At 54.4% G+C, this 12,287-nt stretch overlaps 3 protein-coding genes across 3 annotated transcripts in view; all 3 read left to right on the top strand.

Moving 5' to 3' along the window:
* Positions 1-568, top strand: part of GUITHDRAFT_89270 (hypothetical protein) — a gene marked incomplete at both ends in the record, with an annotated part of 2,022 nt that extends 1,454 nt beyond the window's left edge. Inside the window, 2 exons of the mRNA XM_005825828.1 lie at positions 46-142; positions 504-568. Of these exons, the coding sequence (XP_005825885.1) occupies positions 46-142; positions 504-568 (162 nt within the window). The remainder of the gene's footprint in view (positions 1-45; positions 143-503) is intronic.
* A 920-nt stretch (positions 569-1,488) lies between these two features.
* On the top strand, positions 1,489-6,494 carry GUITHDRAFT_165100 (hypothetical protein; the record flags this gene model as incomplete). The annotated part of the gene is made up of 20 exons (XM_005825827.1): positions 1,489-1,592; positions 1,637-1,798; positions 1,861-1,994; positions 2,259-2,374; positions 2,419-2,511; positions 2,556-2,627; positions 2,783-2,835; positions 2,880-2,964; positions 3,017-3,084; positions 3,206-3,259; positions 3,557-3,685; positions 3,886-3,956; positions 4,110-4,294; positions 4,435-4,529; positions 4,727-4,757; positions 4,898-5,006; positions 5,250-5,435; positions 5,639-5,679; positions 5,729-5,886; positions 6,253-6,494. The coding sequence occupies 20 exons, from the start codon at positions 1,489-1,491 to the stop codon at positions 6,326-6,328; spliced, it is 2,022 nt and encodes a 673-aa protein (XP_005825884.1). The 3' UTR covers positions 6,329-6,494.
* Positions 6,495-7,447: 953 nt separating this feature from the next.
* Positions 7,448-12,205, top strand: GUITHDRAFT_143905 (hypothetical protein; the record flags this gene model as incomplete). Its single annotated transcript, XM_005825826.1, has 16 exons — positions 7,448-7,545; positions 7,595-7,712; positions 7,858-8,013; positions 8,226-8,303; positions 8,485-8,607; positions 8,771-8,928; positions 8,979-9,159; positions 9,201-9,322; positions 9,370-9,418; positions 9,788-9,911; positions 9,958-10,049; positions 10,097-10,600; positions 10,834-11,499; positions 11,570-11,676; positions 11,828-11,879; positions 12,143-12,205. The coding sequence occupies 16 exons, from the start codon at positions 7,448-7,450 to the stop codon at positions 12,203-12,205; spliced, it is 2,691 nt and encodes an 896-aa protein (XP_005825883.1).
* Between the last annotated feature and the right edge of the window lie 82 nt (positions 12,206-12,287).

The following is a 12,287-nucleotide window of genomic DNA, read 5'->3' as shown; positions in this document are numbered from 1 at the left end:
GTTATCCCTCCCACGCTCAGCTCATTGTGACGTGCTTTCCTTCAGATCACAGACAACGGCTGTCGAGCCTTCTCGCAGCATCTCGCCAACAACAGGACGCTCAAGATCATCGACTTGTCTTCTAATCTGCTCACTGCTGATGGTAACAACTCTTCTGCCCCCCCCCCTTCCCGCCTTCTTTCCTCTTTGCTTCTTCTCTTTTTCCTTCCCTTTCTCTCGTCTCATTTAGCCAGCACATCTCATATCTTATCCTCTCCCTTCTCCTCCCTCTCACGCTTACCTTCCTCCTCTGCTCCTCCCTCCCTCTTTCCCTCCTCCCTCTTTCCTCCTGCACTGTATCCTCATGTTCCCCTTCTCCTTCCTTCCCTCCTCCTGCCCTCCTTGTCTCCCGTACTTCCCTTCTCCCTCCTTCCCTCCTCCTGCCCTCCTTCTCTCCCTCCTTGCCTCCTCCTCTCTCACCTCCCCCCCCTCTCCTTGCCTCCTCCTCTCTCATCCTCCTACAGGCGTGTGGGTCCTGGCCGAGTCAATCATCGCCAACCGATCCATCGAGACAATTCGCATCAACGACAACCGCCTCCTCGACAGCGGAGGAAGAGGCATCGCCACCATTCTCAACGGGAACCACCACATCCAGGAGGTCAACGTAGCTGGCAACGGCATCGGGCCCAAGGGGCTGATTCCCATCTTCAAAGTCCTGATGATGCGCCCTGTACCGCTCGAGCTACACATTCATGGCAACCCCTACCTGCGAGACGACAAGTGCCTCAAGTATATTGACAAGCTCGAGAGCTCCAATAGAATCGTCTCAGTGAATCAGTAAAACCTTATTGTCCTCTCTTGTTTGTTTTGCACTCCCTCTTCCTTCTCCTCCTCCTCCTCCTCCTCCCAGCGATCCCTCGTCACTTCGTCACTTGTTTTGTTCCTCCATTCCTAGTCATTCTTCTCCTAGTTTGCACTCTTCCTCCCCTCCCCTCTCCTCTCCTCTCCTCTCCTCTCCTCCCTCCCCTCCCCTCCCCTCCTCTCCTCTCCTTACTTGTCTTTCGTTTTCCCAGGCCATTTTTGCTTTCACTACCCCTCCCTTTTCCCATTCTCCACCCAGCCTCATGAAAATACTCGATGGTCAACTACCCTACCCTAAGATTTCAAAATACCTTCTCACTACCGTCACTAAATCGCGTGAAAATAGTCTAATTGACGGGTACTATGTACACCCCACCCCCTATAAACATCCTGAATAGCGACTGCTGAACTTTGTGGTGTTTTATAAAAGTCAGGAAAGACAGTGAAGAAGAGAGGAGGAGAGGAGAAGAGAAGAAGAGAAGAAGAGAAGAAGAGAAGAAGAGAAGAAGAGAAGAAGAGAAGAAGAGAAGAAGAGAAAGGAAGAGGATAACACAAACATCTGAAAACCACAAGAAATTTCTTCCAAGTCTATCAGAAGGCAGAGCCTGTTGAGAGCTTTACAACAAACTAGTTGAAATTGGTACCGGGATGCTGGCCGACAAGGGATATGATGTCATGGACGATCCCGACCATGTAGAAGCTCAACCAGAGGCCCATCATCATGACTATGTGAGAGCTTGTGTGAGGAGACGGTAAGCTCCAACCATCCCCTCCCCCTGTTGACATCTTCGTTCAGCTGGCAATGGGTCACAATAGCAACAATGGCCGGCATTTTGGCGATATTGATCAGCCTTGCCATGCACTTCTCGTACCTGAAGAGGCACAGGAAGAGTGCAATAGAAGATGATCTCGACAGCGACCAACGGAGGTTCACCTTCACTTACTTCAAGAGCTGCAGGTAGGTCGAGTTCGATCAGATTTGTGGTTGGGTGTATGGTGGTTGTCACGATGAGCTTGCAGCGAGATGGAGGAGCTGACGAGTCTTGAGACTGAGGAAGACATCTCCATATCGATGTCTCTTGTTCCAGGATGGAGCTGGTGGAGTAGCGACTATTGCGACTACTGCAACTGTAGCACCCGTGCAAATTATCCTGGTTGGTAACTGCGAACACGTTTTGAGCGTTGTGAGGACGAGGACGAGGACGAGGACGAGGACGAGGACGAGGACGAGGACGAGGACGAGGACGAGGATGAGGATGAGCAGGACGAAGTTGAAGGAGAGGCAGCAGGCAGTTCTGAGTGGATGAGAGGAGCACTCAGGAGTGGAGGAGTAGTGGAGGGGGGAAGTAAAGAAGGAGAGAGCGCTGCTGTAAGGAGCAAGCTATTCTGATATGTTGCAAATCTGAGTTGCAAAGCAGGATTGGTTTATGCAGCTGAGACAGCAAAGGCGGGCGATTCAGCCTCCTCCTCCTCAGCTGCTGGTGCTGGTGCTGCTGCGCCATCGTCTCCTGACTACTCAACAACCAACAATCAGGTCAGATGAAGATGCTGTTGTCATGTTCGATGACGAGGGAGCAGGTGAAGGGAGTCGACGAGGCTGACGTGATCAAGACAGACGGGAGATTCTTTTACCTGCTTGTCTTGTCTGAAAACCTTCTGATCATCTGCAAAGTAGCTGCTTCTGCGCTTGTCTCGTTGCCTCACGTCTTGTGAAGGCCTATCCTCCCCAAGAGCTCGACGTCCTGAGTAGAGTTGACCTGAGACAGTCAGGTCTTGTTTACCCACAGGTATGCGAGAGAGGAGGAGGAAGGATGAGGGGCCGAGGGAGAGGAGGGAGAGGAGGGATGAAGAGGGAGAACGAGGTAGCGGAATTGAAGGAGTGGAGAAGGAAATGAAAGAGTAGAAGGAGCACATAGAGTCTTGGGAGTTATTAGATTGGCAGAATCTCTTCATCAAAGGAGACATAGTTGCTGTCCTGGGAACTTCAACGCTGAGGTAAGTCAAGATAAAGAGTTTCAAGGATTTGACTTGGACTATAGGGCAGAGGCGACTGGCGAATATTTTTCTGTAGCTGCCTGCCAATTGTGGGACATCAAAAATCGCTCGGCTCCGAGTTTGACTCAAGTGATCGATGAGAAGAAGTTTGAAGTCTGTAGAAAAGTTGACAAGATGGCAGACGATTGAAGTGGAAGGAGATCATGTGGCTAGTCGCCTTGTGGATGATGTGATGTACCTGGCGATCCGGTGAGCTGATGAAATTTTAGGTGTGAAGTGGTGGTTTTAGATATATGTGTCATAGAGTAGATGGATGAAATCGTGATGTTGAGGGAAGTTGTTGTTCTGGAACATGTGACTGATCTTGTAGAACCTATTGCCCTTTGAGGCGAAGAATGTCCAATGAGAAAGTTTTTCAGCCCAGGTAATTTGTCGAATTCCTCTAACAACTTACTGTATCACCTTTTTACGACAATTTTGTTCGTTCTATGCAACTTTCCCTTCATCTGAACTTTTTCTTCTTCATGCATGATGTTACTCGATTGCTTCATTCTCGTCCTCTTCTCATCATTTTATTGTTCTCTCTCTCCCTCGCTGCTCTCTCCTCCTCCCTTCTACTCTCGTCCTCCCCTCGTCCTCTTCTCTCTCCCTCTCTCTCCCTCTCCTCCTCCTCCATACTCCTCCTTGTCTCTCCCCTCATCTCTTCCTCACTTCTTGGCAGCACTAGAGCTTCGGCTCCTCTCTTCAGGTCAACATTTGCAGCTCAAGACTCGATGGCCTCGCCTCCTTTCCGTCCCATCGCTCCATGCACGAGCATCAGCTGGATACCTGAGCTTCCTAGCGCGACAGGGTGAGAGAAGTTGGGGACGAGGATGTAGAGGAGAAGGAGGGGGAGGGGCAGACGACAGGAGGCTTTGAAGAGGAGGAGGGAGAAAAGAGGAGAGGAGAAGAGAGGAGAGGAGAGGAGAGGAGAGGAGAGGAGAGGAGAGGAGAGGAGGGGAGGGGAGAGGAAAGACAGAAGAGGAGGGAGGAGACCTGATGGTTTTACAGATGGATCTCTATTGTGTCAGTGCGCATCAGCCGTGAGAATTTGGGGAGAATATCATCAGCAACGCATGCAGGTAAGGGGAGAGAGAAGAGCTACGACGAGGAGGAGAGGAAAGAGAGAAGAGGAGGGAAGGAAGGAGGGAGAGGGGAGAGCTGGTAAGGAAGCGAGGCAGGACGAGGAGGGAAAGGTATTAAAGATGACAGTGAAGTTATTGAGACCCTTGCAGGCAATGGTTTCGTCCTGTATGCCTCATCAACCCACCTCTACGTCGCTTCTACCACCTGGGGCGAGGGAGAGGAGGGAGGAGGAGGAGGAGGAGGAGGGGGAGGAAAAGGAGTAGCAGTGGGCGAAGGAGGAGCAGCAGGAGGGTCCAGTTTCCGTCTAGCAGAGCCCATGACTGTAATCATCAAGGTGCAACTCAGCCTCTCTAGCCTCGTGTAATCTTTGCTCCTGCTCAGTTTGCCATGAACGCGGGAGACCCAACCTTCGAGCGGCTAATCAAGGCAGGAGGTGAGGAGGAGGAGCTTTCTTCTCGCTGACCGAGCTAGCAGGTTCCGGGCATCATCATCAATCAGTTCGCCATGGACGAGTTTGACGATCATCTCCGAGTTGCGACAACCTCAGGGGATGTCTGGGGACAGACCAGGTAGCCCTGCTTGCTTGCTTGCTGCTGCTGCTGCCTCTGCTGCTGCTGCTGCTGCTGCTGCTGCTGCTTCCTGAGGCCGAGAGTTCACCTTTCCACAGTCAGAGCAATCTTTTCATCATCAACGCTACCGGGGGCCTGCAAGGGAGTCTGCGAGGGCTTGCTCCTGGGGAGCGAATTTACTCTGTCCGCTTTGCAAGCAACATGGTCTACGTCGTCACTTTCAGAAGAGTGAGTCCTCCTCCCTCCTCCCTCCTCCCTCCTCCCTCCTCCCTCCTCCCTCCTCCCTCTTCCCTCCTCCCTCTCGTCCGCCTTCTCTCGCTGTTCTGCCCGTCGCTCCCGCCTTCTCTGCTGATGGGCTTCATGCAAAGGTGGATCCTCTGTTTGTTATCAACGCTTCGGATCCTTGGAATCCTCTCCTCAAGGGAGAGCTCAAGATTCCTGGCTTCTCCGAGTACCTCCATCCTATCAACGACACCCGTCAGTCCTTCCTCTCCTCCTCCTCCCCTCCCTTTCTTCTCTTTCCCTCCTCCTCTCCTTTCTTTCTTTTCTTTCCCTCCTCCTCCTCTTCCACCATTCTCCTTGTCTTTCTCTCTTTTTCCACTCACCCTCTACCACTTCTCCCTTTTCCTTCATCTCTTCCTCGCTTCCTCCCTCGTCCCCTACACCCTCCTCCTTTCTCCTCTTCCTGCTCATTTTCCTGTCCTTGTGACGACTCTACAGACCTCATTGGTCTTGGACGGGAGACGAGGGAAGAGCGGGGGATGGTGCTGCAGCTCGGAGTGAAGATCTCCGTCTTCGATGTCACCGTCCCTTCCTCCCCCAAGGAGCAGCAGGCGATCGTGCTGGGAGGAGCAGGGTCATACTCGGAAGCAGCGTGGGATCACAAGGCCTTCCTGCTGCATCGAGGTGAAGAGGGAGAGAGTCTGAGCTGCATCCTATTCTGACATCTCCTCCTCCTCCTCCTCCTCCTCGTGCTCCTTCTCCTCTTCTTCCTCCTGCCCGTCCTCCTTCTAATCCTCTTCCTCCTCCATCATCATCACCACCACCATCTCCTCCTCCTCGTCCTCCTCCTCGTCCTCCTCCTCGTCCTCCTGTGCCTCCACTTCCAGGACTTCTCGTCCTTCCCATGTATCTCTACACGGAGGACCAGGTTTCCGTTCCTTCCTCACGTCTCCTCCATGAATGATTTCATCCTGCAGGTGCCTTTCAGCGGGGCCATCCTCTTCGATATGTTCGGCGAGAAGATCAAGGAGCGGGGGAGGATTTCTCACTGCTCAGGGGTGACAACATGCAACGAGAACAAGCGCATCCGCAGGAGCGTCTACATCGACGACTGCATCTTCACCTTCTCCGACAGGTGCAGCCTGCTTGCCTGCCTCCACTCCCCGTCTCCTTCTTCATCTCCGTCTCTGTCCCAGCCCCTTCCTCGTCCCCCTCCAGCTTCACTTGTTCAATCTTTCCTTGTCGCTTCTCCTTTGCACCTGCTTACACTCATCATGATTCTCATCATTTCATGTCTTCTTGTGACTTCTCTCCTCTCCTGCTACCGCCTTCAAACAAGACTGTCCTCCTCCTCTTCACCTCGTCCTCGTCCTCGTCCTCGTCCTCGTCCTCGTCCTCGTCCTTGTCCTCCGACTCCTCCTTGACCTCTTCCTTCTCTTCCTCCTCGTCTTCCTCCTCGTCCTCCTCCTTCTCTTCCTCTTCACTCACTTTGCCCCGCTAGAACGTCTCAAGTCCACCAAGTGAGGGACGTGACTTTGATCCGACAAGTCAACCTCTCCCGCCCAGCCTGCGAGTAACTCTCTGGGACCCTCCCAGCTGCCATCATAGGGGAAGCAACTTTTCTCAGCTCGTGTGGGAGAGGAGGAGGGGTGCGGGGCAGAAGATCGAGTGTGGGGAGTCAGAGGGTAGAGCAGCTGCTGCCCAGTTTGTTAACTATCTTGTATTACCATCATGACAAAAGCTATCATAGTATGATTTAAGTGCCGAAGTGACAGTGACTCACTGTATCACTGTACCGTACTGCCGTATCATCGTTGAACCCACCGTGGCAGTCACTACTGAATTGGGCTGAAGACTGAAGGTAGAACTTTGATTGAAGGTAGACGGTTTTCATCCGATCAGTACCCGGCGGCGGCCGCGACCGGCGGCCACTGACGGTCGTGGCCCGGGCTCGGCGTAGTCACGGCGCCGCCCGTGCCGGACTGGGAGCGGGAACTTGGAAAGTTCATTAGTTCTGACCCTGGTTTTAGTTAGGGACTGAGCGGAGATGAGGGTATTCGGCCTCCATCTCCACAAAGAATCCATGGACTATTGGACAAGGCATGGGGGACGCGGGCTAAGATGGAGGAAGAGAGGAGGGAGGACGAGGAAGAGCAGGAGAGTGAGGAGACTATACAAAGACATATGAATGAACATGAGAAAACGAAGTCGAAGATGAGGGAAGGGGAAGTTAGAGGGAAGGAGGGAGGGGAAGGACGGATGGCCTAGGACAAGACCTTGTGCAGTCAAGAAGGTTCAGAGTCAAGGAAGCAGAAGGGGAGGAAGCGGTTAGCAATGCAGAATACGAAACTAACGAGAGAGACAGAGACGGAGGAGTGAAGAGAGCGGGACAATGATGGATGCAGTGGCGGTGTGAGGATCACAAGAACGCGGGCGCAAACGCAAAGCGAGACGCTGACGAGTTACTCAGGTTATGATGGGGTCGAGGAGGAAGAGGAGAGGTATGACGGCTGTCCGACTGATTGCAGCCATGCTCCTCGTCTTCCATGTGACTCAAGGTGAATAAGCCTCGAGTGCCATGTGAAGGTCAAAGCTCAACAGGTGAAGCTGGAGGATCGAGTTCTCTCCTGCAAACCTCGTGCCAACGGAGCATCACGCGGAGACTTCGAGGAGGAGGAGGAGCGAAGCAAGACGACATGGCAGTTATCATCGATGTGGATGGTTGCCTCTACCCGAAGTCCACAGGGCTCGAGGACGAGATCGTTCGAAACATCCATCGATGGTGCCTCAGCAGGTGGACTGGGGAGAGAGTTCCCTCCTCAGCATCCGACCTGCTGCTGCAGGTACAAGATGTCGCCTGAGGAGAGCGACGAGCTACACAGGAGGTTCGGGTCGACCGTGAGAGGCCTCAAGGAGGAGAGGAACTTGAGCCCTAAAGAAGAGAAGAGCTTCTATCAGGAGGTCTGTTGCTAGTGCCTGTTTCCTGCCTTGGCCGTCTCGTCCTCGTCCTCGTCCTCGTCCTCGTCCTCGTCCTCGTCCTCGTCCTCGTCCTCTTTCTCTTCCTGATCGTTGTGCTGATCGTTGTCCTTGTCCTTGTCTCCCTCAGGTCTTCTCTTCGCTGGACTACTCCAAGCTCCTTATCAACCCCGCCTCTTCTGACGATTCTGGTTTCCGCCATGCAAGCATGTTGCGTCCTCTCCTCTCCTCTGCTTCTTGCAAGAAGATCATTGCTAGCAACTCGCCGCTGTGGCACGTGAACAAGGTAAGCAATAAGCTGATGCTGAAGCAAGAAGGAAGGATGAGGAGGAGAAGAGGAGGGGGAGGAGGAGGAGGGGAGGGGAGGAGGAGGAGAGGTGGAAAGGAGTTGGCGAGGAAAGCAGAAGAGGAATGGGGAGAGGGGGAGGAGAGGAGGAGAATGAAGGGTTACATTTTGCTTGTTGGGAGGATCTTTGGAAATCTTACCATCATCGGCAGGTTCTGAATGCGTTGGGCCTTTCCCGTGTCGGTTGGAACTTCATAGCGACTCCAGAGAAAATGGGAGGACTGACCAAAGTATTGCAAAGCATCCTGCTGCTGCTGCTGATGCTGCTGCTGATGCTGCTGCTGCTGCTGCGGCTTCTCACTGTATCTGCCCCCTCCTCCTCCTACTTTGTTTCCGTGTCATCCTCTCCTTCGACCCCTTCCCTCGTTCTGTTCTCCTGGAACTTGACGTGCCGTCCTTGACGATGTGCAGTCAGAGCCAAAGTTCTGGGAGGAGCTGAAGAAAGCGGCTGCTCTTCCTGCCGACTGTGTGCTGCTTGACGACAGCGACGTGAATCTCAAGACAGCTGAAGGAGCTGGCATACGACCGATGAAGGTGATTGAGTCCAGGAGGAGTGGAGGGAGGGCACATGAAGACGAGTAAGAGAAGACTGGAGGAGGAGGGGAAGAGCGGAGGAGGGAAAGAGTGAAGGAGGGGAGGAGGAGGAGGAAGGAGAAGAAGCGAATGATGCGGTGAGGATGGGTGACGGAGCAGGCAGGTTGATACAGGAAGGCCTGTAGAAGATGCTATGCTGGAAGTTCTTGGAATGATTTCACCCCAAGACGAGTGGAACTTTGATGCCGTTGAGTACATCAAGGCAAAGAACGTAATCGACAAGAGATCGATGAACGAACAAGTCTTCAGCGCATTGCTCAGGTAATGCCTGTGGTCAACCAGCACCCTTGTGCTGACTCTCTGCGGTGCAGGAGGCTGGCGCTGCTGGGGAGGGAGGAGACGTTGAGGATCGTAGACGTGGGAGCGGGGCTGCTTTCTATGCTCTTCAAGCTCGAGAAATTCTTGGAGGAGAGGGAGGGACCGGTGGAGTACATCGGGCTGGAAGTTGACGGGACCTTGTTCGAGCATGCTGGAAGGCTGTTGGCTTCCAAGGTGGGAAGGACGTTGTGCTGCTGGGCTGATGACAGTCGCAGGGGTACGAGGAGAGAGGAAGTTCAGCGCCGGGCGCAAAGTTGCGGCAGTTCAGCAGAGGCAACCTGCGGGTCACGATACTCCAGGATGACGTGAGAAGGATGAAACCGAACGTTTTCGGAAGGTATCCTGACTGTTCTGCGAGCCGATCCGTGACCCGGCGGCCTTCAGGGTTGACCTGTTTGTTGCCTGCTGCTTCGTTGATCTTGTGGACCCGGAGGTATCGAATTTCTCCGTCTTACAAAAATCTTCGTCATCTTCCTGCTGCTGCTGCTGCTCCTCCTCCTCCTCCTCCTCCTCCTCCTCCTCCTCCTCCTCCTCCTCCTCCTCCTCCTCCTCCTTCTGCTGGTGGTGGTGCTGGTGGTGGTGCTGGTGGTGCTGGTGCTTGTGCTGCTGTCCTTGCCATGATCCTTGTCGCTCTCTTCCTAGCTTCTCCTTCAGCAATTGTTGAACTCTGCTTTCCTTGCTGCACTTGCCTCTTGTTTTGTTTTGCACTCGTCTGTCTAAACTCACACTGATTGTTCCTTTCTTCCTCCTTCTCTGCTTCTCACTCCTCCTCCTCCTCCTCCTCCTCTCTCCCCGTCCTCAGGTCCTCGTCAAGACTTTGTTGCGCATCGCCGGCTCCCGCAGCAAGACTCTGGTCTACGCTCCCATCTCCTTCTGCGGGGAGACAACCATCCTTCCCTCTCACCACCAGCAGGGAGACCTTCCTAGTCCGTCCACTCGCCCCACGCCCTCCCTTCTCTCACCCTGCCGCAGGCGACGTGGCGATGATGGCCTCCTACCATGACAACCTGCGCGTGCAGCAGAAGCACTTCCTCGACCTCTCGATGTTGCAGGACGTCATCCAGGTGCTGGGAGACTTTCTGCCTTCCTGGACGCTCATGATACTTGACAGGATCATGGGGGATGCATGCTCGCGGAGGGAAGCTCGGACTGGGTGATAAGTGCTCCAGCAGAGCAGGAGCAGGAGCAGGAGCAGGAGCAGGAGCAGGAGCAGGAGCAGGAGCAGGAGCAATCGTCCAGCGCCCTGTCTACGATGAGGAAGTGCATGCTTTACTTCTTCGGGAGGGGCCTGGCACCTTTGAACTCGCGCTCCTGCAACGTTGCTGGCTGGATCGACCGGCTCAAGTCCAGCAGGGCAACTATTGTAGCCAAGAACAAGGACTTGTTGTTCCAGCTGCAAGGAGAGGAGGAGGTAGAGGAGGGAGGAGAGAAGGAGAAGGAGGGAGAGAAGAAGGAGGAGGAGGAAACAGGCAGAAAGGAAGGAGTGAGCAACGAGCGAGCAATCCTTGAGTTCGTTGGTCCTCGGCAAGTCAAGGTCCGGTATGAGCAGGATGTCGCCGAGCTCAACAGCAGACTCGCCAAGGACGAGCTCCTTCTTCAGACTCTCAGCTCTGCTGTAATCTTCCTTCCTCCTCGCCCTCAAGATCCCCTTCTACCTCCTCCTCATTTTCATTCCTCGCCCTTAAGATCCCCTTCTACCTCCTCCTCCTCATTTCCTCTCCTCTCCCCCCTCTCTCACCTTGTCCATCTTCTTTCTCCCCGTCCTCGTCCTCGTCCTCGTCCTCGTCCTCGTCCTTGTTCCCGTCCTCGTACTGTTCCCCCTCCTCGGCTCACATCGTCGTCCTGCAGGTCAGCAGCGGGACTGAGCTGAAGATTTTCCGAGGAGAGTTCGAGGAGGACGCCCAGCTGGATACCACCATAGAGGACATGAAGGAGCAGCGAATGGCGTATCCTCTTTCCTACGGCTACTCCCTGGTGGGGAGGGTGATAGGGAGTGGAGTATCAGCGAGGGAGTGGGAGGGGAAAAGACTCTTTTCCTTCTCTCCCCATTCATCTCACGCCATCGTCAGCGCCAACGGCGCTATGCTCGTCCCCGAGCACATCTCTGACGAAGACGCCTGCTACTTCCCAGCTGTGGAGACTGCTCTCTCCCTGGTGCAGGATGCTCGCCCGATGGTCGGCGAGCGAGTCGCGGTCTTCGGGCAGGGGATGATCGGCTTGCTCGTCAGCTCCATCCTCGTCCAAACCGTCGGGCCCGAGCATGTTGTCGCTGTCGAGCTCGACCCGGCCCGGGCTGCCCTTGCTCGCAGAATGGGCGTGAAGCACGTTCTCACCCCAGCTGAGCTTCAGCAGCGCCGCCTGCACATCGACCTCTCCATTGAGGTGACGGGCAATCCGCGGGGGCTCCAGGCGGCTCTAGATCATACAGCTCGAGGAGGACGGGTGCTGCTGGGGTCCTGGTACGGCTCGAAACCAGCTCAGCTCCTGTTGGGCATCAACTTCCACCGAAGTCAGGTAGAGGAACTCTCCTGCTCCTCCTCCACCTGACGTTCTTCCCTGCTCCCCTCCTCCTCCTCACTCTCAGCTGTCTATCAAGTGCTCTCAAGTCAGTCAGATCGCTGCTGACCTCTCTGGGCTGTGGAGCAAGCAACGGAGGTTTGACGAGGCATGGACGTGGGTAGGAAGGATCAGGTGCCGGCTACACATCATCATGATTATCATCATGATCATGATCATGATTATGATCATCATCGTCATCACGATCAACAACAACAACAACAACAACAACAACAACTGCTCCTGCTCCTGCTCCTCCTCAACAGCTGCTGACTATCCACTGCAGGCCCAGTCTTTTCCTCTCTTCTCTGTTCTTGCCGCTGGAGCAAGCACAGGAGGTGAGTCGGAGATGCAAGCATGCTGAGATGATAGCTGACTATTCTCCCTCTCCTCTCCTCTCCTCTCCTCTCCTCTCCTCTCCTCTCCTCTCCTCTCCTCTTCTCTCCTCTCCTCTCCTCTCCTCTCCTCTCCACTACTTGACTTTTCGTTTCCTTCTCCTCGTTCTTTCTTCCTCCTCCTCTCCGTCACTCCTCGTCATTACTCCTCCTCCTCCTCCTCCTCCTCCTCCTCCTCCTGTTACTGCTCTGCCTCCTCCTCCCAGGGGTACTCGAGCCTGGACCAGCAGAAGCCTGGAGTTGTAGGTGTCCAGTTTGTCTACAAGTGAGTAAAGGAGGAGGAGCAGGAGACATGCGGAGGGAAGTGCGACGGGGGGGGCGGGGTCAGAATGAAAAAGGTGGGGGGGAGGC

The sequence above is a fragment of the Guillardia theta genome, assembly GCF_000315625.1.
Source record: "Guillardia theta CCMP2712 unplaced genomic scaffold GUITHscaffold_80, whole genome shotgun sequence".
NCBI lineage: Eukaryota > Cryptophyceae > Pyrenomonadales > Geminigeraceae > Guillardia > Guillardia theta.
The sequence above is the reverse complement of the archived record's forward strand: the minus strand, read 5'-3'. Positions and strand labels throughout refer to the sequence as shown.